General features: G+C 44.6%; 1 protein-coding gene across 6 annotated transcripts in view; it reads right to left on the reverse strand.

Moving 5' to 3' along the window:
- Positions 1 to 22,763, reverse strand: part of LOC120819166 (protocadherin-15-like) — a 96,837-nt gene extending 74,074 nt beyond the window's left edge. For all 6 annotated transcript variants that reach the window (XR_013467763.1, XR_013467762.1, XR_013467761.1 and 3 more), the window contains exons 1-2: positions 22,225 to 22,763; positions 6,136 to 6,293 (exon numbers count right to left, since the gene is read on the reverse strand). Coding sequence is in view for 3 of the 6 variants with exons in the window: in XM_078103526.1 (XP_077959652.1) it covers positions 6,136 to 6,262 (127 nt within the window). In the remaining 3 variants the exon portion in view is untranslated. The remainder of the gene's footprint in view (positions 1 to 6,135; positions 6,294 to 22,224) is intronic.
- Between the last annotated feature and the right edge of the window lie 2,341 nt (positions 22,764 to 25,104).

A 25,104-nucleotide genomic window follows, 5' to 3' on the forward strand; every position in this document is an offset into this window, starting at 1 on the left:
TCTCTCCTTATCTGCATCCTTCTCTCGACCTGTCAGGCTGGGTAATGCGCCTTTAAAGTTATGTTTCCCTCCGTCTGCGTATCAATTCAAAGAACTTGTCGTCACTTCTTTCAAGGGGAATCTTGATTTAAAACAAGCACGCGGATATATTTGCACAGAAGTGTAACCAGGGAGTTGAAATGACAAAGCTTTTTTTTAGGTTTTAGTGTCTAAATGTTTAAACCTAAATGTAACGCGTACTCGCGCCAACTCTCAAAAGTGTACATGAGCCTTTCTTTCTTCGGTTTTTGTACTTCTCTTTCTGTAGCCACTCACTTATCTTTGATAAGAGGGCAGTTGCAGCTCTTTTCTGGAGGAAATAATCACTGAAATGACTTTGCGCATGAGCAAGTGAAAAAAAATCAATTCATGGCAGGTTTCCGTCGAGATGATGAAAAAAGCCCCAAGGAGAACTGTGTGAAGGGAAGGAGAGGAAGAGCAGTCTCGCTGTGGACTACATAATAAATAAATAAAAAGACATTGAAATATGCTCCCTTTGTTCAGACAATATTACAAGCAGATAACGAGAAAAGCTCCCTGTTGAGATTTATCATCCATCAGACACCTCCTTATCTAAACCTGTTTTTAAAAAAAAATCAATATAGGTCTTGTTTACTATTCAAATGCTGTCCATGAGACGTTGGCAGGTGAAATAAGCAGGTAAGGGTTTCCAAAGGGTGGCAGGAAAGAAAAGTCTCATAAAGTGGACACAGAAAGGGACAAAGACTGTAGATAAAGACCAGAGCAATCGCACCGAGATTCAAACCGGGGTTGAGCTCGTTGGAAACCGCACACAGCTTGGCTTCTGTCTCCATAATACCACACGCACACAGGCACGCACAGACACACACGTTGCTTAGGTAACATCTCTTCACGACACGCGTTACACAGTTGACACAATCGAGTCCATATTGAGTGTCTGCCCTCGCACACGCACATGCTCGCGTTACCATTAAATATACACGCTAAGACTGTGAGTCAGGAGAATATCTGGGCAACAGTTTGTGTGTCTGCGTGTGTGTTGAGCATCCAGTGATCCTACGTGTAATGAGTCATGAACACAAACGGAACAAACGTTGGCTTTAATGCTTCATGCTCAGAGGAGCGTCGGACAGACAGTTTTCCTCCACTTGCGTCTTCAAGACGAGCTAAGCTTATGAAATGAAGGCTGGATGTGTTGCAAAATATCATTATTTCCTGTGATATTGGTCGAAGTTATTTGGTTATATAGATCTTCTCTCCACTCTTCTCCAGTGTAATTCATCTGCCAAATAAAAACACAACACACACACATTTTTCCATATTGATTCATATCATTTTGGCTACAAGACAAAACATTTGCAACAAAAGACTTTAAAAGCGAGCGTGGATCTGGAAGTCACACAAAGAGCGATAACTGATTAATGCTTTGAGGATAAACAACGTCCACATCTGGTCTTCTATCCTGATGAAGACACTAATGATGTCTCTCTAGACCTCTATTGGAATGTATTTAATGCGTTTAAAATGTTGATGCTAAATATGCTAAGTAAAGCAATTGAACACAGTCAGAAAAGTTTGGGCAAGTTGAAGCCGCTTTCTCTACAAATGGTGATGGTGAAGAACGCCACGGGCATCGGACCCGTCGCATCCACGCAAGAGTTAAGCGGGTCGATAGACGCCGTGCTTTTCAAAACCTGTTAAAAAAGCTTTTTAATCATGCTTTTGTTTCTGTGCCATATTGGGAAAGCGTGCTCAAGTTGTACTTGACTGCACCCTGCTTGTTACCATCTGTTAAATAGTCGCTTGGCTCCCCTGCCTGGAGTCAGGACTAAGATTGGCAAATAGAGTGATGGTGAACTCCAAAAATACACTGAAACAATATGTGGAGAAAAAAAAAAAGCAGAGGAAACAACACAGGAAAAAATAAAGTGGTGTCAAGAGACCTCATTGTTGATCAGGTTTCTGAAAAGAGAGAAGAGTTTGACGAGGCTGCTTCCGCTGTTGATTGATGGATGTGGCGCGAACAGCAAACTGTTCACTCCTGTGAGCGAGACTGACAACCCATGTGCAAGGATGGAAGAGTAGCTACATTTTAACATGCATGACATGTCGTTTTTAATGAAAAAACAAGGCGTTTGTAAAACAGGGCATCGCAACCCGCAAAAACACGCGTTGGGAGTTTTGTTAAATGCAAAATGAATGAGGATGAATGGCGTCACAGCGACCTAACTTCGTGAACCATATGTGTTGCACTGTGTGTGTGGGTGTGTATTCAGTATTCCACAGGGTCTGTAAGTCAATTACAAATGAGGCCTTTTTGATTGAACTCAATTACCAATGCAAAGAGCCCCTTTAAGATCATTTACTTATTAAAAGCACGTTATTAAAACTGTGCAAACATAAAAGTTGAAACAAGGGGTGGAGCCCGTGATTTCTGTCGGGCTTCCGAGCCGACGCCCGGGTGTCTTTTCCCACGAGGGTTTTCACTGACTGACGAAAATATACTACAAGTATACTACTTCTTTCAAACACGAGAGGTAGTAAAAGGGCTGAAATACAGGAGCTGTCGGAAAGGTTTTTTTTTTCCCTCTAAAAGTTCTTGTGTGTCATGTCTTTTTTTGAGCTTCCATCAGCTTGTACACCAATCCCCCCCCCGCCTCTCTCCCTGGGGTCCGATTCCTCTCCGTCTTCCCTCTGCTACGTGGCCAGCCAGCCGTTCATCCATCACCATTTTATCCATCCATCTATGCTTCTGTAACCCCCACCCACCCCCCCCAACCCCATCCATCCAGGGAGGACAGAGGAGCTACAGGATGGGAACAAAAACAAGAGAGGTGAGAGGAGACGGTTCAAGGAGACAGAGAAGAGAAAAAGAAAAGCGAGGGATTGGTGGATGGAGGAGGGATTGGAAGAAGAGAGGAGGAGGAGGGGGAGGAAAGGGGGGACGGAGGGGGGGTTCGTGAGGAGAGGAGTAAAAGGAAAGGAGACACAGTGTGACCTTGTGTTAGATTGATGCTTCTCTGGAGAAAACGGATTGTAGAGCGGCTCGCTCACACACACACACACACACACACACACACACACAGGCTCAGTGCTGTGGGGATCAGCACTCTTGTCACCGTGCCGGCGGATCCACTACCCCCGACTCTCTGTCTACGTCTCAGTCCGTCCCGGCCCGAGAGGGGCTGAACGCAGCTGACAGCGGTTGTTGTTGTAATCAGATGGTAGTTGTTTTGAGGAGTAAAGTCCTCCTCAGCAGCCCCCCCCCATCCCTCCCCTCTTCCCCCGGAATGCTGCTGTGGGAGCCGGCATCTGTAGGATCCTGTTGTCTGCGGGTGAATCCTGGTGTCGGACTTTTCTTTGGACGAGATAAGGAAGTAAAGAAGATTTAAAAAGGAATTGGGTGACATTTTGGGGGATGTCATGTCTGCGGCGGAGACAGAGCGACGTTTTAAAGACACACAATCGTAAAAATCTGCAGTTCAAGGGGCCATTTTGACCTCAGTCACCCTTTCGTGCAGCGCAGGAGCCAGGAGGCATTTAGACTTGGTGAGCTTCTCCGAGTCTAAAGAGCAGGAGGAAAGAGAGTCCAAAGTGAAAAGAATCCACCGACCGACACGTCTAAAGCTCGTTAATGTCATCTTTGCTTAATCTCATAAACAAAGATGCAACAATGTTCTGTCATTTTTAGAGGGAGCCACAGCAATGCAGGATTATATGCAGCCAAACTTATGAACAAGTTTGTGCGATGCTGCAGATAATGTCGACGGAGAAGCTGTTTAGTCTAGAAATGATTACAACATCCAAATCCCCCAAAATCATTTATTTTGCTATGACAAAGCAAATGAACCAACTTGCATCAATATTGAAGGATTTCTTTAAAGCCATAAAAGAAAAGTACAGGGGAAGAAGCGGCAATTAATATAAGCGGGGAAAAGTTCCAGTGGCGAAGAAATAACGAGAAATTCCTTCAGCCCGAAATCAGCTAATGAGAAGACATAAAAGACGGAAGGACAAAGAAAAAGAAACAAAGGGAGGGATGAAGTGGTGACAGACGGCAGAGACGTTGACTTTGAGTGGAAAAAGAACCCCCTCTAACAACAAAGGAAAGCAGCAATAAATATTAAAATCACCTTGAAAACTCCAACTCCAACCGCACCTGCTGACACGCGCACAAAACATACCATAAATCTGCCCCGCTGACACAAGCGGAGTGTGGCATATTCGTCAGGAGCGCACGCGCTGTCATCCTCCATCACGCGGACGTCCGCCGGGTCACAAACACCTGCGCTGTGTAATAGAGTCCAGTATGTAGCGGAAGAGGACAGTACCTCAAATGAGTGCTTAAACGTTTTTTTTTTTTTTTTATTGCGTTATTTTTTTAATCGCCACATTCATACACACACACGTGGAAAGGTGACCCGCTGCATTCGGGCCCGTTCTCTGCGTTTTAGGGGCTGAAAGGCGCCCAGGGAGCAACTTGGGGTTCAGTGTCTGTCTCAAGGACACTTTGACACTCAGGATAAGAGCAACGCGGGATCAAACCGGTGGTTAAAAAAACGCGGAGCCACAGCGGCCATTCTGCTCAAGAGCTGTGTGCAAAAGGTCACGTCAATTTAGTCTCTGAACACACAATTTGTATAAACCTCCATTTACCACTCGGTGGTAAAGGGCCGCTGAGGAGGGGTTTGGTTCATTTGCACGGAGCCAGAGACCTGAGCATCTCGCTATCTGGAAGTATGATAAAGTACGGTGGCCCCTTGTTTGGCAAATGATTTTGCTCACTGCAGCTGTGCCACATAATCACAGGCACATTATCGTGCGCACACACACACACACACACACACACACACACACACACACGCACGCGCATACAAACCAGCGCACAGCTCCTGTTGTCGTGCAGCATCTCTTCCAGACAATCAGACCGGTGCAAAGGAAAACGTTCACAGCGGCACAGACACAGAGGTGACGCACACATGGCGACACTCACAGCTCATTTCTCAATTGTCTTCATGTCGCCCGTCGTGTTCACGTTGGTGAAGCACGGCGGCGCAGAATGAATCCACAGTCAAGAGTCAAGAGCAGGAATGCGCCGGATCCGAGGGTCTGTAACATCCGTCGGCTACTTTGCGTGCCAGCGACAACAGCAGGGAGTGAGCCAAACTGGTCTAAATAATGAGCATCAGACGTTGTGTTCTTAATTGGTGTTTTGCGATTGTCGAATAAAACCGAACAGGACTCAATGGGTTCCGGATGCTAAAGTTTCAGCTCAGATTTGTGTTGTCTCACACCCTAATTAAAAATATACTGGTACCCTCGTCACTCATGGAACCCCCCAAAAAAAAGAAACGTAGTCTACTGTACCTTGGGACCCGGGCTAATTAAAGCACACCACAACCGTTGTCACGCCTTGTCCAAACAGCTAAAATCAACCGCGCGTCCGCGGACTGGAGCTCATTAAAAACGCAGCCGTATTGTTGAGGGGGACCCACGCGGAACAACATATTGTCCGTCACACCCGGACTCCCCCGGCTCATTAAAACAAACTATTCTTGTAGCGTAAGTATACCTGCCAGGATGTGACCTGCAAAGCTGTTCCTGAGACCCGGGTCAGGTCAGTTTTACAGGTGCATTCAAATGCAGGTCGACGTTGTGGAGAAAAACAAGCGAGCCGGATGATTCTGGGTCCGTCAGACGCTGGGTTCTCCTTTCTGCCTTTTTGCACGGGAGCGAATGCACTCACAGTCATCCACCTTTGGCTGCACAGCCTTGTCAGCTAAATGCCAACCAGATAAATGGCGAGGACGGAGAGTTAAATGGAAAATAAATAATTCCGACAAATCGAGCTAAAAGTTTTATGCTGAGCTCTTCCCTCGGTGATGACTTCATTTCTGTGTGAAAGAATCCGTACTCATTGGGAAGGGAGTGTGTAGCCGCTGAAACGCTAAGCATAAGTGTGGCGTCGTACAGATGGTATGGAACCAAAACAGCATTAATGCAAATGCAAATATCTCACGAGGGAACTTGATTCAACTTTAAGTTATGAAACCGAAAAAACGACAATGGCAGAATGAGCGGCTGAGAAAGAGAGAGAATCAGAACTGCCTTTACCTTCTGTATCCTGGCCGAGACAGGTGGACAGCAGCAGCAGCAGCAGATAAAGGACTCCCGTTCCCACCAGGCTCCGGCATTTGACCCGGCCCCTCGACAATCGGCCCATTAGGTGCGCTCCAACCATCTTCACCAGCGCGCTTCACCCAAGCATCCAGCTGCAGAGAAAGGAAGAGAGCACATGAACACAGGCCACCCGCAATCGCTCACTCCAATCTTTTAGCAAGGAATCTTTTTAAAACTTTGCTTCATTGTCTGCAAGCTTTGATAGGTCTTTGTGCTTTTGCAACCAAGTAGGTGATAGTTTCACTGGGGGAGGGGGTTTGGCACCACAAAGGTACCTGTAGAAACCTGTGGATGACAATTGAGGAGGAAATATATGCTCTGTGGTGGCGACAAACACCCTTTCAGGTTGTGCAGAAAGATGCAATACAAGAGAGAGTGAGGGAAATACATGGAGCAGATATAATACATAATAAATCCTTACATTTTAAGGTCAAGTCTTGGTTGTTTGGGTTATGGTCAAGGTCAGGGTAGGAGGAGGAGGAGGATTAGTCAGAAGCCATTATGGTTAGGCTTAAGTTGCAACTAAATTATTGTAAGTCGATTTTATGTCCTTTAAAGCCCAAAAGTAGCAACGCCACGACTTTGTGTGTGTGTGTGCTGGTGTTTGTGCGTGTGTGTGTGTGTGCTTAGGTTGAGAGTAATTACATTTCATGGAGAGAGGATGTAGCGCTGAAGGGGAAATAGGTTTCTTTGAAGTTCTCAATCAAAGACCCATTTGGGTGCCGTCTGAGTCCGTATGTGTACGTGTCTATAATTTGCTCTTTGATTGCTTTGTGCAGTGCGGCACGAACCCACCTAGCCATCGATACTGCCCACAAGACACTTAAACGCACAAACATTCAAAGAGAGATGACCTGCAAGAGGAAACTGAGCCACAAGGATGGTGTTGGTCTGGTCACGTCGCGTGCGGTAGGACACACTTCTCTCCAGCCACAATCTTCCCAGTCAGCCGGGGATTTAATTGCACAGATTAGCTTCTTTAACCTCTGTCTTCCCGACCGACTCAATGGCCCTTTGTGTGCACCGTGTACACACAATTAGCACAGAGCAGAACCGTATACTGATGCAGAATGATTATGACGAGGAACTGACTGCTAGAGTGTCTCTGAACAGGTGCATTCATTGTTTAGCTGCTGTAGCTAAACATCACTAGTAGGAGACATTCGTCAACAGTGTTTGCTCTTATTTTAGAATTTATTTTAAAAAAGCAACAAAATCACCTGAAGATTTACCGAGTCTGTGCCAAACTACGGATGTTAGCATGCACAGCTAACTAGCTTGTAGTATGGCAGTAACAAATTGTGCTTTTCAGTGGGGCCAAGTTGTTAGTTTAATAGAGACACAAAACAGCTCCTTCTCTTCTTGGTTTGGGGAAGTTTACATTCATATTTTTGTCTTTCATTTACCAATGAAAGACTGAAATAAATATATTTGTCTCTTTTAGAAGACCGGTTAAACAGCAAAGCACGAATTTCACCACCGTGTTGCCCGCTTCACTTTTTCGATAGATCGTCCGAAGCATCAGAGTGACTGAATGACATTTCAACTACACTTTTGTTTAGTTTACAATACTTTTAAACTCTTTAATCAGGATTTTAGCAAAGCAACTTTTTGACTTAATCAATGGTGCAAGCTCGATATCAACTGATTAAATCCCCTAGCAACACTTAATGAAGCTTAGGCGAAAATTCAGTCAGGAAGACGGGACAGGCTGTGCCGTTCCCTGGTGGCCTCCTCTCTCCCTGGGGGGGCACGGCCAGCTGATTGGGGGCAGGGTCGAGTAGTATCAGACGTGGGTGTCGTTACCGTAAACCAATCGCATTGGGGCAGGCAAACGTTAAAAACTGTTCTTTCTTTTGCTGTCAGTTGTCATTTCAGCACGCTCCAAAGGTGACCCACCACCAGCCCTGACACCTCCAATCTACAGCAGAACCCGGCATAGCAGGACAGTTATGCAACTTGGGCTCCACCACCACCACCAGTGTCTGGACTCCCAAAGAGGGGGATATTGTCAGGGTATTGCGGGGAGGTAGGACTCAGACGCAGAGTTCAAAAACAAAAGGGACTTTAATAGTCAAAAGCAAAAGGCCAAGGGGCAAAAACACACCGGAACCAGAAGAAAAACGGGAGACAGGAACTACAAACATCCACGACGAAAAAAACAAGGACATGCGTGGCAAAAGACAATGACGCGACAAGTGGCAACAGACACACGTGGTTTAAATACACTAGGGAGGTGCAGGTGATTGGACACAGGTGGAAACTATTAGACGATCACAGGGGATGACATGACAAGGCAGGAAGTGAAGTTACCCGGGGACACGAGTGGCAGAAAACTACAAAATATAACAGGAAGTGAACCACACCGTGACAGATATGCCTCGTCTCGGCTCGAGATCCCGGCCCCGGGTCTATCCTGCGGCAGGATGGAGTCCAAGCCCCTAACAACCTATTATACCTGTTATAATAAAGCATTGTTCAAATTTCAACAAGTCTCTCCGGATTGAATTATTACTGTCAAGAAAAGAGGTAATTCATCGCCTGATTAACCAGAAATTGTCCTGCAAAATTAGTCAGGATCCGCAACGGTAGTCAAACGAATGGCATGTTCACTCTTCACGATAGTGCTACTGACAATATTCTTTATTCTTCAAAAAGAAGATTATTCTAAATAGGACCTTATCTTAAAGCTGCTCTTATTCAGAAACAACGACATGAGATGCTCCCCCCGTCTCACGCAAAATCTGCCGCGCGTTTAAATAGAGCTGATTTCGGGAGTACCGCTGGCAGAGATTACCGTGAGTCAGATTACCATCGCCCTGTGAATGGAGATGGAGTTGGCTGACAGCGGGAACATAATTGTAGTACGGAGGTAGAAATCCAGCCGTCACAGGAGCTCCAGGGCGGCTTTATTTATAGAGACACACTTCGGGCTCACAATGCCACAGTGCTGCTCCTAACCAACCTTATTGAGTTTAACAAATCAAACTGTGGCGCTTCAATCCGTGCATAACGACGTGCGCAGGTCGACTTGCGATCGAGATGTAGATCAATTCGAAAACCTCTCTGAGTCCGTAATGTTCGCCCCGTTCTAGCAGTGTTTCAATAAGGCTGGTATGTATGTGTGAGTATGAGTCTCCAGGCGACTAATCTCCGCATGGATCCCCCGGGAGTCATATTGAGATATTGGCAAGAGAATGTCTGAGCTTGCTCCAGGGCCGCAAAAGGCAGACTCTCAAATCCGTCACACTTTATGAAATAAACTATATTATGCAGTTTGCATTTTTGCGACGGCAAAACTGTTTTTTTTTAATCAATCTATCGAAGATTTTGGTTGAAAAAGGTAAAAAAAAAAAAAAAAGGTTAGTGTTTCAAAATGCTCTGTCAACCCTTTGTTTGACATCAAGCCACCCGAACACTAAAGACTCAATCCTGACAAACGGAAAATATCAAACAGACTGTCGGACAGACCATCCTCAAATGCAAAGCCAGATGGGTTTTGGACATTGATGAATAGAAAAAGAGCTACAGCCGTTTTCATAATTGAGATCAGACAAAAACATTTTTTGCTTTTATTCAGAAGGTCACACATCCTATTTTAGATCAATGCAGCTTTGTTAACCAAATAACATTGGTGTATGAAAAAGGGAACGGCCCCAAATTCCAGCATCCCTCAAGTAAGACGAGACCTTGGAGGTCAAAAGACAAAAGACACACAGATACAGAACTTCAGTGTCCTCTAATGCCAACCTCACCAACCCTAATAGCCTAAACCTAATAGTAGGGAAAAAGCAGGCAGGACTTTCACTGAAAGCTGGTTTTAATCCATTCATTTGGAACAAATTGGAGTTTACTGCTGCTTTTCTTCCTCTTTTTATATTCTCATGAACTACGAACCAGAAACAAAGCAACCCGAGAAAAACGTTCTACTTATCAAATCCAGGGGAAGAGATGGAGATAACGACAAGCAGACAGGTTAGATTACTATATCATAATAACAGAAGATATTAAGATAGAGAAATTGAATTGGGTTGTAACTCATTATAAAGTAAAGTCCTGATAATGTTGATAAGGTGTCCCGATATCGTGTATGTTCACTTCTCCAAATTGAGATGCCTAAACTCCATGATTATTAGCAGAATGTGTAATGTTTGCATGTTTCACCCACAGTGTAATTTGCTGATAGAGACATCAACAATGAAAGAGGCATTAAAAAGAGACAATGTTGGTGCTATCAGGCGTAATTGTGTTATTGGATTAAAATCATGGCAATAGTCACTTTCTGCGTCGAGGCATATTTCCATTTTTCATAGAGTTTTATTTTGACATGAACTTGATCTGCTAGAATGACTTGATTCTGGGGCGCTGAATCAGGGCACCGACTTTTCGTGCCATCCCGTTAAACTAAGAAATACTCACTGGAAGCATTTTTGCATTATAATTGCATTTCAAGGTACCATTAGCCACACTTGAATTGTCAGTGCCAGTGCTACAGGCCCCCATATTGTTAACAGGCGTGCTTTAACGCAGGGGCGCAGTCGGTATAAAGGTTTTATTTTTAGAGGTGCTGTGCTGAATATATGTATGCGTTGCGTCACATTTTTTGCTAAAAGCCTCATCTTCATCTGCGTCCCCCTGGCAGGGTCGGCCCGTGATGCAACGAAAGATTAAACATTAACAGAAAGTTGCAGTTTATTAAGACAGTTCGGATCAAAACAAACGTCATTAATAATGAACTACACATAACACAGTGATCGGCCCACAAACCAAAGCGCCAGTTTCCTTAAGAATACTGGAATGAAAAGCAAACTTAGCAGAGGAAGAATTTTAAAGGAAATAAAATGATAAATAATACAGATAATATTTAACAGTTTGATGGGGGGGTTTTAACAGGGCCCTGTGATCACAACTTAGACCCGCAGACCCTGATTGTGAGAGAGTGCGTGTTGGTCTGAATCGTCGGCATATGTTTATTTCTCTGGTAGTCGGCCGTGCTGTAAGCGTCAGTCACCAGGAGGGAGTGCATCAGGGCGGAAGGCGATTCTCCTCCGACAGAACTTCACAAAGTTTTATTCCTCCAGAGAGGAGAGAAAATACACCCGACAAAGAGAGAGAGAGAGAGACTCACTCAAAGGAAATGGGGAGGATGAGAATAGGAGGAACATGGAGATGCAGGGGAAACAGAGGAAGGGAGGGAGAACAGAGAACCAGAGGACAGACGGGGCTGAAAGTAAAAAAAAAAGAAAAGTAGGAGAAGAAGAGTTTGAAAAGAAAAAGAGAAAGCGTGGACCGACTTTGTCCCAGACAATACCAGGCCGACAAAGAACGGCAATGAGACATGGATTGTGAGGAGCACTTTAAGGCCACGGACCTCTTTGAACACCAACAACCTCTCATTGATGGACGGGGATCCCGGTGTTGGGGAGCCAATGAGAAGGAGGCAAGGGCCCTCTGAAGAAGGGAAGAGGATTGAAAAGGAAGAGAAGGGCCCTCAAGAAGCTTTGAGGTGACAGACGAAGGGAAAAAGGGAAACTTTATAATAAAGACATTGTAAATTTGAAAGATAATACGTCTGTGTGTTAACAATAGTGAAACAGAGAAGCTAACTAATGAAAAGAAGACTCAACCCAAGGCGATGAGGGAGAATGACGGGTGTTGACCGGGCGTTCACCTCCACAGTGGGTCTGATCAGCTTCCCGTCATCGCACGCGGCTCGTTAGATCTCGTTACTGTAATCGGCTGCAAAATCCCAAAATAAAAGCTAAAAAACGTCCCTTGCACCAACATCGCCGACGTCTGTCTATTTCTGTCGGTGCGTCTGTTTGTGTTCCTGTCCGTCAGCGGCCGCCTGTTCTTTCTTTTTCAATGACTTGCAGAGCGGTTCATTGTCCTGCTGGAATGTGGTTGGAAGGTATTGGTCACAGGTGGACCATTGAAAGGGCTCGTTGTCCTCTCGGAAAAACACTCCCCCCCCCTGGACCAGGGCCCCAGCTTGATGACCTTTCATCTTGGCAAGTCAATCGGAACAAATATGACACAAAAAAGGACCGCGGGAGAGAGAGAGAGAGAGAGAGAGACCAGATAATGGCCCAAAGACATCAAAGACACGAATGGTAATGACCACCAAGACACAGAAACCAATCCAACACAAAGAGGAGCAAAAACGAAACCAGAAAGAGGAAGCGACCTCAGATAAAGTAGTCACACAGCACCAAGCCTGAGACCTAAAAGGAGCTTAAATGTCTGCATCAAAGGGCTTTGGGAGTTACATTTAGCCACAGAATGTTACTACTAAGAATATTTGAATGTGTTCATATTTCGCTGTATGTATTGTGATTGTAACACATTTGAATTCATGTTACAAATGTGGCCTCCTTCTTTAAAGCCGGTGAAGAGGCGGCATGCGATTGCGCTGCAGCACCGGGCAGAGAGACAGAGACAGAGAGAGAGAGAGAGAGAGAGAGAGAGCGGAAGTGAGCGTGATTTATTAGAGTTGTTTAATAAAGCCACGGGTCTTATTGCTAACTCAGGTTTTGGCTTTCACAGGACTGCAAATACTACAGCCAGAGAAGTTGAGTGACCTGATATTCACCTCTGAACTCGCACTCACAACATAGAAACTCGACACCACAAACAGGGCTCGGCCCAAGTTTTAATAAATCACAAGTTGTGCATATTTGTTGATAACATTTGTCATTTCGCCAAGAATGGATGTTGAAAATGCATTAAAATCATCCCTGTTTGGCAGTTGTTCCATATAAGTTCACCTTGCAGCAGCTCAAGGTAGAAAAACAATTACAAAGAAAACTAAAGTCAACCAAAACCCAAAGAAGATCTAAATATCAAAGTTAAATTAAAAGAGGAAATGTGTTCATGGCCTCTTCGCATCTTGTCTGTTTTCCTGTTATCAAACAAATCTCCTATTTTAGCAGGATGTTCAATCGCTCTCCAGCTGTAATTTGAACGTTTTTGAACAACAGCATTAAAGCTAGAGTACAAAAGTGGCAACACTACAATGCAACACGATCGTGTCAACAACCCTGACACTTGTGGAAATTACCCCCCCCCCCCCCCCCCACCCAGCGCTTTACTAAAATAGATGAAGCAATTTGTGACTCTTGCTTTCATTTGCCTCAAATTACTGTTATTTTCTCAATGTAATCAGTCAATTATTGCTGAGCACCCAGCAGATACACTTAAAGCTAAACTTGGCGGTGGAAATGAGTGCATCGATCAGATCAGAGCCGCCAAAGGAGCAAAAAGAAGGACGTGAGCAAGAGAGTTTGTGATCACACCAAAGAAAGAGCAGAAGAAAGCGGTGAAAGGAAAAAGATAAAAAAGAGGGCCATGGACTGATGGGATTACACTTCTTCTGGGTTTGTATCCTTGTGGTTGAAATGCACTTACAGAAAGTCGCTTTGGATAAAAGCGCCAGACATGTAATGTCATATTCATTCCATTTAAAAGAGTCCACCCTCTGGAAGGTCTGGACATTCGAGGCCATGATATGATATAATCATATAATGCTATTGAGCGTGCGGTTTGATTTGTATCAATAATTCAAATCATACGAGAAACTCTCCATCCGCCCGTCTTAGTGGGACGTGAGGGCGAAGCGCGCCACTCGTTTTCAGTTTGAAGTCTGCTTTTTAGACTGACGCTGGAGGCCTGAGTCACACCAGCTTTCAGCATCACCTTTTAAACGTGAACACAGAAGAAAAGAACCCGCAGTTTGGTGCTGCCTCACGGCTACCGGAGAAACGGGAGCCTCGTGGCCAAAGTTATTTTATTTCAAGACCGCTGGATCAAAGGTTTTTTTCTTCATATTTTGCATCCTTTGAGAAATGTAACTTTTCATGACGCTAACCAAACCTCCACATTAAATTCAGATGCACACAGAAAAACTCAACAGAAGCGGGCCACGATTATTTATACATAATAGATCCACGTTTCATAGATGTAAAAACAAGGACTTCTCACTCACTCGTCGTAGGTGACAACTAGCTGAGCTTTGAGGATATTTTCCTGTCCCCCCCATTAAACCCGCGTGACTCATTTCCCGGTCCCTTCCCCGGATCTCTCTGCCGGAAAGTGCAGCGACATTGGGAAGACATTCAATGCAAGACACAACGGAGCGCGGGCCTGCAAGCGCGGACGCGTGAGCTCGTGTGTGCAGGCGTGAACACGCGTGTCGCCAGGCAGTGAGTAACGAGGCGCTAACACGGTGTAAGTAGGTGTTAACTGTGACGGATGGCGCTGCCACTGGTTGACCACGGTTGAGCGGCCGGACAGGCTTCACCCCTTCCCGCTCCTCCGTTATTTTCCGCAGCCACATAATGGCACGGACGGCGATGAATCTCGCGTATCGCTTTTGCGCGGCCGATTTCACCTGTAATGCCGCGGCGGCAGACGTTTTCAATTTGTCCGCTTTTGTGAAATAAATAAATAAAACGGAAAAAAAACCTCGAGCTAACGATGAGCGAGCTTGTAGCCGACAGCTGTCACTGTTAGCGACGTGTTAGGAAATGGGTCCAACATTTGGAAAGGTGACATCTACAGCCTGGGTGCATGTGGTGCAGGTTGACATTTTTTTTTTCACCTCAATTTGAAAACATAAAAGTGTGGCTGTGAACGCCTGTGCGAACTGTCAAACACGATAAAAAGCGAGTTTATTTTGAGGTGGAAACCTTGCGGTTTGGTAAAGAAAAGACATTTAGGAGTAAGAAGAACGAGACTCAAATCTAAGAAATGACATGGAAATACAAGCAAACGCTAAAAGATTGTAGTCTTTTAGTCTTGCAGGCTCAAGCAAAAATTCCCCAAATGACGCCACTCGAGCAATTTTAACTAAGCCACAACAGACAACATCTCCGTAACTGTTCGATTAGACCGGTTCTGCATTCACGCGTAGAATCTGCAGGTCACGTGGTTCGCGGTTTGGGTCCCCGGAAAGACTTGCGGTTTCCTTTTTGAGTCCCGAGTCGTGACATCCCTACGTGCGCCCGACCGAGAATCTGCCTCTGTCAGCCCAGTGAGCTCATTCTCAGCGTCGGTACGCGGGCCTGACGCGCCGCCCTGGGACAGGAGGCAGGGCCCCAACCCAGCAAACTGGCTGCCAACGCCGCTGAAACTTAAACGTCCGTCGGTCTGAGTTTTGGCAGCAGATCTGCTGATCCGACGACGCGCAGCTCGTAAGCCTCGTCCTACGGCGCCAGCGGATCGCGGAGGCATTCTTTTTGTTCACGTCATGTTAATTATGTGAGTCGGTTGCATGACGGTCAAACGCTTGAAGCCTGACTTGTTTGTCCAAACAAGGGAGTGAATAAATAAAATCACCACATACGCAGAGTTATGAGCCGCTTTGGAGGGTTTTTAAGGAAAGGTATCAGAGAAACTCTTGGCCACTTCAAAACATTTCACAGCTGACAGCTTTGTTAAATATTAATGGAAGTCAGGAGCCTGAAGAAGGGAAAAGGGGGGCGAACACACTGGGAGAATATTTGATGAAGTGAAAATAATAGCTGGTAAAGTTGTATTCTTTGAGCGGTGGTGTTTTTCAGCTCTGTGAAGGGAGCAAGAGAACACACTGAGGCAAGAAGGAGGAGTATAAGGAACACAAGAACACACTTCTTCTTAAACATACATCAACTGCAAAGATTCCCCCAATAAAGTCACGTTCCTACTGCCGTTAAGTTAAAAAAAGGGGAACATTCAAGCCACATTTACTTACATCACAAACACATTCATCCTTTGGGAAGGCATTGCTTTCTAAAATGAGCTCTCCTGTGAACTTATCCTCATGTGTCACCTCACAAATAGTTAAGCGTTATACCTCTTACGTTATTAATAATTAGTGAGTTAAGCAAATTTCGCTTTAAAAATAAAGAGCTTTTGAGGTTATTTAGCACCACTTGGTTTCATGCACAACATCTGCATTACGGGATTGCACTTTTGTGCCATTGTAAATTTAAATACCTTTTTATCTATTTAATTTTTTTTCAACCGGTTACATCCCTCAATCCTTGTTTTAAATCAATGGAAAACTCGTACAGTCTGGCAGCCTTCGCTCAATGCCTTGTGGGATCGCCTCCAACCCCCCCGGCAACACTGAACAGAATAAATGGAAGAAAATGATAGATGGATGAATGGATTTCACATGTTTGTAAAACCCGAGGCCAGCTGCTGGCTAGCATAGATGAACGACGCGTGAATTATTCTGGCAACCGGTGGAAAGGTTCAGGCTGAGTTAACACACGTATGACAAGTACATATCTTCTCGTCCATCTTTCCACCAGAAACAAAAAATATCTGTATTCCCTCGAGGGTAAAACTATGGATTCAACTGTTGAAGCATACTCTACTTCTTGTTCTACCACAAAGGGGAGAAGGCAACGCGTTTAAAAGCTACGACGCGAGTAAGAAAGTCCAGCGCGGGGCAGAGATGCACGGCTGCACTTGAACAATCTTTCCCAAAAGTAGCAGCGAAAGTTGAAACTATTTCAAGCCTCCAGCGGTTCAGTTAGAACTTTTCCGGAGAAGAAGAAAAAATATATATAATGTCGCTGAGAAAATATTTCGGCAAATAGACGGCTCGGTTTGAAGGGGAATGGAAGTGAAAGAAAGACATGGAGAGGGAGGGAGAGGGAGAGAGAGGATGGTGGAATCCGTTGTGCCAAGAGCTGTGCGTTGACCCTGATTAAATGTCCCACTCACTGGGACCACTGATAAGACCAAAGCACTCTGGGCAGTGTGTGTGTGTGTGTGCGTGTGTTCAGCAGATAAGGCGTGTCTACACATGTGTGTGTACCAGGTGTATATGTGTGTGTGTGTTCCAACACCAATTCTCCTGTGTAAACATGCTGACCTGGCACAACACCAGTAGACACTTTGAAGTTGGCAATAGCCTCTGTGATCTCCTTCTCTCCCTCGCCGTCTCACACACACACACACACACACACATGTACACATACAGCCAGCCAAAGGCGAGACATAACACTGGCAATCTTTCTGTGCCTTAGCGTGTGGCTGCCAACACGGAATCTCCTGCGCGCACAAACACACACACACACACACACACACACACATCCACACGTAGAAAAAGGCTTTTTTGTTGCAAACAATTGCGTCCTCTGTCTCTCTGGAGATAAAACAAGAAATTCTCTTGCTCACAAAAACACTCAATAGAACATAACCGTTCTTTTGTTTACGCCACCTTTAATGGAAATTTTTGCTGACGGTTCCTTGTGAGTGTGTGTTTTGCTGAAAGCGCCATCCACTCCACAGCGTATCACACTTTGGCCTCGGAGGCTCTGCAGGTCTTAAATCAGACACACTGACTTTTATGGCTGCAGTCGTCTCCCTCCAAACCCAACAAATGCTCTGTGATAGTCAGACTTTGCGTTTTTAAAATGTCTCAATGTGTGATGATGAGAAATATGAGATTAAAGAGAGTAAGCTTTTAAATGAAGTTACCTTAATTACATTAATAACCCTGTACTGCTGTTATGTTGCTGCTCTTTCCTCTTCCTCTTCTCCTTTTACAAATTATTATTATTGTCTCTTTTGGAAGGTTATTCTTTTGTTTCAGTTCATTTAAATTAATTTAATTTAATAATTTAATATTTCTCTTATTATATTGTATATAATGTGTATCTTTTTATTCTATTTTCTTCCATGTACATGCTGCTGTGATACCAACATTTCCCTCTTGAGGGATCAATAAAGTATCTATCTATCTATCTTAATCAATTTTTTGGTCCCCTTGTAGTAAAAATGCGCCACTTTCTCTTAAGCTATTAAACGCTTCACCGTCCCATTACCTGTAGTCATGTGACCTAGGGTTCCTATACAACCAACTGTTTGAGCGGCTTTAAATGCAAAATAACCCATTTCCCAAATAAACCACTGCAGCTGTCCTGGTCTGCTTCAGGACGCTGAAACACGGGCCCATTGGTTATGTTCTACTTTCCCTTTCCCAGCCACACTGAAGAGACTGCCACTGGTGTTGGCCATGTATAATTACTTCAATATGTTGAATTATGAGCAAGCACCCACAGTGGAGATGATGGATCTCTATGGCAAACAGTACCGTGTTGCGATATGTCTGAGGCTCGTTGACTTAGTCGTTTTCATTTGGGTCCAGCGCTGAAGTGGTTTAGGAGCCCCGATCAGATAGAAAGCTACTTAGGGTATTAAACTGGGGCAGTGGGGTTCTCAGAACTTTTACCACAGGCTTAAAATTAAGTTCATTTAATCGCGCTCCGGGACTCAGGCAAGCTGGTGAACTTCTACTTGCACAAAGAACCTTCCCAAGCAACCAAAGAGAATTGTTTGACCCAGTTTTGAAATCTACAGATTTACGACAATTCTAATGTAAGTTGCATTATTTGTTGTGGTTTTTCCTGCTCGAACGATATCAAGTGGTTACTCGCTATATGAATTAAATATCATTTTGAATTGAACGAAAAAATTGGTCAGAGAAAAGAGGCAAATCAAAAATGAAGTTCACAGCTCCTGATTATTTGCTTCTTTGTTTCTGCTGTCCGGGTTGCCAGATATGCAGATTTCAGGCAGTGCTTTGGCCAGCAGGCAAATAATCTTGTTAGGAATAATCAACTCTGGTGTATTGTTGAACGTCAACTCAATCCCTTACGCTGAAGCATTCAAAACTGCACCTGGCAACGCAATCAACCAAATCACCACAACATGGCAACAAGGATCAACATTCCTGGATTGAAGTTGGATCGTATCTGACTGAAGTCATTCACAACTTCACCCAGAGGGAGCAAGGACGGGAGAATAAAGCATATAAAGTAAACTCTTTAGTCATCGATTCTGATTGGCTGCAGGGTGGCCATTCATTTTGATAATGGAAACCTACCAAGCAGTTTTCAGCTTTACTGTCTCTTCGCCGCTCAACTGAAGGCGCGTTGAATTTACCGACGCATTACGTGATCGCACCTAATTCCCCATTTCACCTTTGGCTCTCGCTAGCATAGTGTCAGCTTCCAAATGTTACCTTTAAATAAGTAGTTCCTGCTGCGTTGCAGTGGAAAGTAGGCTAATATGAACTGAAAGATCAAACGTTTGATTTTCTGCAGATGTTCTTTTACCTGAAAATAAACTTTCCAACTCAGTTCACAACCAAAAAGAACATGTAAAATCATGTTCTTTTTGGTTACTAAAAAGCTAGTGTTGTTCACAGAGCCCTGACTAACTGCACATGACATCTCTTTGACAGCTTGTTGTGAGCATAAAGCCAAGTCTGTTATTCCTGCACAGGTTCAACAAACACTGTCATGCACAGTTGAAGAAAAGCATTCAACCGTATATGAAAAAAATGCTTATCCGGGGGCGCGTTGAGAAATGCACACAGTTGACGTGGAAAAAGGTTACCCTGCATTGTAACTGCACGAGAGTCGACTGGTACCTTTGCAGATAATGAGAACACCATCAGACAGAAAACATATGGTTGTGATAGAATTGTTTAATACCGAGGAGGATTACAACATCCACTTCTACCCTTCAGACAGAGACGGAGGAACTCATCCGCAGCCTGCAATCTGTCAGAGATAAGAATAGTTAGCTGTGCTCACGCGACTGTGGCTAATTCAATACGACATATTTCTAATAGGTAGTCCGGCCACTGGGGGAGTGTGAAGGGGGGCAAATGAAGCTTTAGCTTGGGTTCAGTCAGGAGGACTATATTGTCATTCTTAGGTTTACGTGTTTATTTCTCACATATTATTTATGGCTTTATTTATGGCTTTCTTCCTTTTCCTGCGGCCCGTGTTTTGAGACTGCCGATGTCGTTTTCAGCTCTTCTCATCGGCCGGTCGCGTCCATTCGAAGAAATACCTCAGCGGCAGATTCCCATCGTTAGCCTATTGTAAGATTCTCTCTCTTCTGCTTTCAGTACGAGCAGCCTGATGTCACGCGCCCCATCAGCGCCCAGTCGTCTTACTCTAATCAGCCAGACCACCTGAGCAGAATCACCAGCCAGGGCCGCCACTAGTGTCTGAACTCCATAGTGGGAGGAGGAGGGAGGGAGGGGTATCTGTTCGAAGCAGACGCCCATCAATTACAAACCTCAGAGTCTAGGCACTGAAGACTTTACCGTCACACGTCTTGTGTTGTGATAAACTATCGTGATTTCCTTATTCGCTTGTCTCACCGGATTGAAATACCGAACTGGGTCAGACATTATGAGTTGCATGTTTGTGTGGGGGGCCTTACATCTCTAGTGAGTACGCAGGGATGCTTTACTAATTAAAAAGTCCCATGAAATGAAAAACTAAAAAAAATGTGAGTGTGCAATATTGTATGGAGGCGCCTATAGAGGACGGTAACAAGTAATCCCTCAATTTAGTGCAAGCATTCTTTTTGCAGTGCATACGTCTAACTGTAAAGCACCAAATAAAAACGGCACACCAAACTGTGTCAAACAGCTGAAGAGCATCATTTGAACATGGAGTCTGATTCAAGTCGTCGGTTTTGAAGGAGGAAATCTTTCAGTCAGGGACTGAAGGTAAGACATGACGCCACAGATCTCATTAAATTCGGCATTTGTGGTTAATAACAACAAGCATTTGTTGAATCAATGCAAGGGTCAAATGTGATCAATCAAATTAAGGAGTCTGACTTCTTAGGTGTTTCAACGAAAATAGCAACCAATATGCAATTTCCATTTTAGTGCTTTTTAAAGATCAGGGGAATGACCAAAGGGCTTATTTTTATACGGAGAACATATCTTCTGCACTAATCACTAATCAACTAACAAACCAACTGAATAAATGAACACATAACTCAAAAGACAATCTCCCTTTTAAAAGACAGGGACTGCAGCAGAGTTATTTAAATCAAAGTCCTTCAGCGTCCGTCACCCAGCATGACTAACTGGATTTGACGTGGTGACGAGTGGACGGGTCCCAGGTTCACAGAGCATATTGTGTCTGACCCCTCTTCATACACACACACACACACACACGCGTGCAGGTACGTATACAGGACACACGCACACACACACAGGTAGATTGGCATATAATAAGCCGGTGGACGGGTATTGGACACTCAAATTCAGTCTCACTATGCTTCATTACAATGCACGGACACAGTGTGTGAGTGTGTTTATTTTTAGCACTAAATATCACTACCCGTGTGTAAAAGCCACCTTCACACATGACTGAGCAAAGACAGACATTACATAAGGGGACATGTGTGGACACACAAAGTAGAATACAGTTTATAAATGTACCCGTTTACCTGTTACACCTACATCCCCTCCCCCGCCTCGTCAACTTTGACTTTTTCCTCTTGCTATCTGCTCACTCTTAAGGAGGCGACAGCTTGGCCCTAATTTAAAGTAATTGGATGACTCTCTCTCTCTCTCTCTCTCTCTCTCTCTCTCTCTTGGTAATCCTGGACACAGAGGCAGCTGTGAGGTAACCTTGTGGCGGGACCCACTGAGACAGACAACACGTACGGTCACCGCGGCGGCTCATAACCAACTGACCACTGACAACTTGTTGAAATCGTACACTTCAGAGGGGCGGATCAATGGCAGACAAGGACGGGGTTTCAACCCAATTACAAAAGACTGCAGAGGAATGCAATTTAACGCCTCAAATCCAAATATCACAAAGGAAATATAAAATCTTATCTGCAGGGCACAGTGCATCCTCCCCCCCCCTCGATAAACAGATCTGCAGGAGATCGTAGCGTGTTGCGTATAAATGTGCCGAGTGAACCAGCAGCAATAATCCTCCTTCAGCCCGTTTCAGCACCGCGGACAGCGAATCCCCCCCGTTTAACGGGGAAAGCGGGGATTCATCTGTGTTTAATTAAGAAGAGCACGTACATGCAAACTTCCTTCATGCACCCCTTGAAAAAAAAGAAGAAAAGAACAGATGACTGGGAACCGTGTGGCTATTTCATCATCTAGAAAGAGTAGAAGAAGTCAGTCGGGAGAAAAGGGAATCTGGATTTGCATCGAGGGATAATAAAGGTCCGCGTTGTTCCACTCACCGCGTTATCCTCGTTGAAGACATCCGTTTAACGCGCACATCTACTTTCCCGCACACTGTTGCCTTCTCGGGGCCGCGACGCGGAACAGCCCGGGGAGAACATCCAGGAAATAACATCCACGCAACTCATCCACCCGACACCACTTTTTCTCCTAAGTCACACACACACACACACACACACACACACACACACACGCACACAATAGTCTTAGGGCAATGAAAAATGAAAAATATAAGTCTCGTTCTCCTCTGGTCTTCTTCTAGTTTAGTCTCCAGTGGTGCAACTCGCGCGACAACTACACGAGGTCTGCGGAGGGGAGAGAGAGAGAGAGAGAGAGAGAGAGAGAGAGAGAGAGAGAGATCTCCTCTAGCCTCCCCCCTCGCGTTCAACCGTGGCGGTGGAGCAGGGGGGCATAACGACATTAACCAGAGAGAGAGAGGTGAGAGTCAGAGGGGGGGTCTTTTGTCGGGAGGTGGTCGTGCGTCTTTACCGCAGGAGCAGCGGCCGGTGCGCCGCCGTAATCTCGTTAGGTCCGCGGCAAAGGGCGGCTGGTGGCTCCGCTCCGCTCTCTGCGCCGCACCGGCGGGCGGGGGAGTATTGGGGCGGGGGGAGCGGGGGGTTAACTCGTCGGAACCCACTCACGCCAAAAAAAAAGTTCGTAGCACCAGTCGAAGACAACATTGAGGATGTGCTTGCAGATCTTTCTTTTAAACAAAACAGTGGTCTTTTTTTCTTCTTCTTCTTCTTCTTCTTCTTCTTCTTCTTCTTCTTCTTCTGCTGCGTGCTGCACCAGCAGGTTGCATACTGGTCACGGAAAGAGTTTAGTGAATGTAGGAAAAAATACAGGAGAGGATGAACTGGATGTTTGACATTTGGAAATGATGTGCAGTAAAAGCAATCCCTGTTATTTTTGTATTAAATGAAATGCAGTTGGACCCCCTGAAATGTCTCAGTCACTTGTCTTCAATGGGGGCTTATACTTTATATTTCTATCCCCTGTTGTCTTAGTGGCATCACGTTGAAACAGTACATCACATGAGAAAAGGCCACACTGTAGGTAAATATACTTGACACACTGTTGGGTAGTTAAACATATTACATCATCACACTTCATGAGATGTTTTCTTCGGAAAATGTCATTATTGTTAATAGGTGTACGCAAAAATAAAATAGTACATGAGAGGTTTTAAAATGGAACTTAATAAGAGAAACCCTTCGTTCCGATAACATTGTTACAGCAATACCGGAGCTACAGCTTTAATCCACGTAACCCACAATGTAACTCTACCACCGACAGGTAGGTCAGAGATTCAGGTGTGTTATCCTACACCGGATAATGAAGCATCAAGCCGCTTGCCTTAAGCAGACATAAGGTTCAAGCTACCAGAGGTCTCGTAACCCCAAACACGACGGATGCTGACTCAAATGACATCTGCTCAGTCCCCTTTTGACACTTTCTGCAGATGTGTTGGATGGAGTTCCGTCTTTGTGAACAGCTTGATTAAATTCTCTTACTTTCCACAACTCTGTAGCATACGTTAACCACTATTGGCAATATAAAATCCCAATTCATTCAGTGTCAAAAGGAACCCCACAGAGTAACCCAAGAGAGAAAAAGCCTGCAATTTGAAATATATTACTAAACCTATTTGACCATTAATTTGAAATGAAAGAAACGAAAATGCAAGATGCAAAATACTGAAATATCTTCATATTATAAAGGTCTCTTTCAGCACCCGGATCTCTTCACGTTTTGTTTAGAAAGGTCAATCATTTCTAGGCAATTACAAAGGGTGATTTGTTTTGTACCCGCAACTAGATATTGGCACTTAGGATACATCACAACAGCAGTAGCAATATGATAGGAGAACACAAGAGCAGTAAACATAAAAAACCAATATACTTCAGGTCTACTCTGCCCATCTGGGAAGAAAAGTAAAGGAAACCAGGAAAAAGGATCTCAAATGGAAATAACTTTGATCCAATTTGCTTTCAGCAGACTTCTGCCTTCACTTCTCTGTCTATTTGAGCTTCGTTGCTAATCAGACATTCGAGCAGTTGGAGTTAGTCAGAAGTGGTGAAAAGGCTCGGCACCATATTGGTTTGGTATAAGGGGGCACATTCTTCTATCCCTCGAGCAATTTTGAATATTGACATGACATTTGTTTCGATAAAATGTGTCATCTGCATATTTAAATTGAAATGTCCTGCTCATTGCTACCTTGGGAAGTAGCCAGAATGAAAGAGTGACACTCAATCCGGCGGAACCTGGCTGCACCAGACTACTGTCATTACTGTAAAATAGCCTATCTGCTCAATATATTAATATCCTTATATGACTTTCTTTGTTTTAGCATTTAAAAGGGAAAGTTTTAGAGGAGGAAACCAAGAGGAACCGATAAGGAAATGGAACCTTCCTTATCGGTTATAAATCTGGCCCAGCAAAGCAGTTGCAGGAGAACCCAAACTTTAATTCTGATGACACCATCAATCTATTGAAACGATTCCCAGTGAAAGGGGTTTGGAGGCAAAGGGCCAGGCCCATTATAGCCCCTACACCGCTGTGATCTTACTTGTGTGTCCATCTGCTCTACTCCGTGGGATTACATTAAATCCTATTGAGCTCAGGGAATGGCGGCCAACATCAGCAGGTCTGAACTAATCATGACAAACCACCAAGAGAGGTTTGTATTTTCCAACAAAGCTCGAGGTGGATAAAAAAGGAATTATCTTTCTCCGAGTCGGTGTAATTAGTTGTAGGTGGCATGCTGAATATCTGATAACTCCATTAGGGAAATAATAAGCGGCGCAGTGTCACAAAGCACGAGAGTCTGCTCAGGTTCAAGGTACTATCCCTCAACTGGCACAGTTGATTTCATA

This window comes from Gasterosteus aculeatus, chromosome 5 (assembly GCF_964276395.1).
Source record: "Gasterosteus aculeatus chromosome 5, fGasAcu3.hap1.1, whole genome shotgun sequence".
Lineage (NCBI taxonomy): Eukaryota > Metazoa > Chordata > Actinopteri > Perciformes > Gasterosteidae > Gasterosteus > Gasterosteus aculeatus.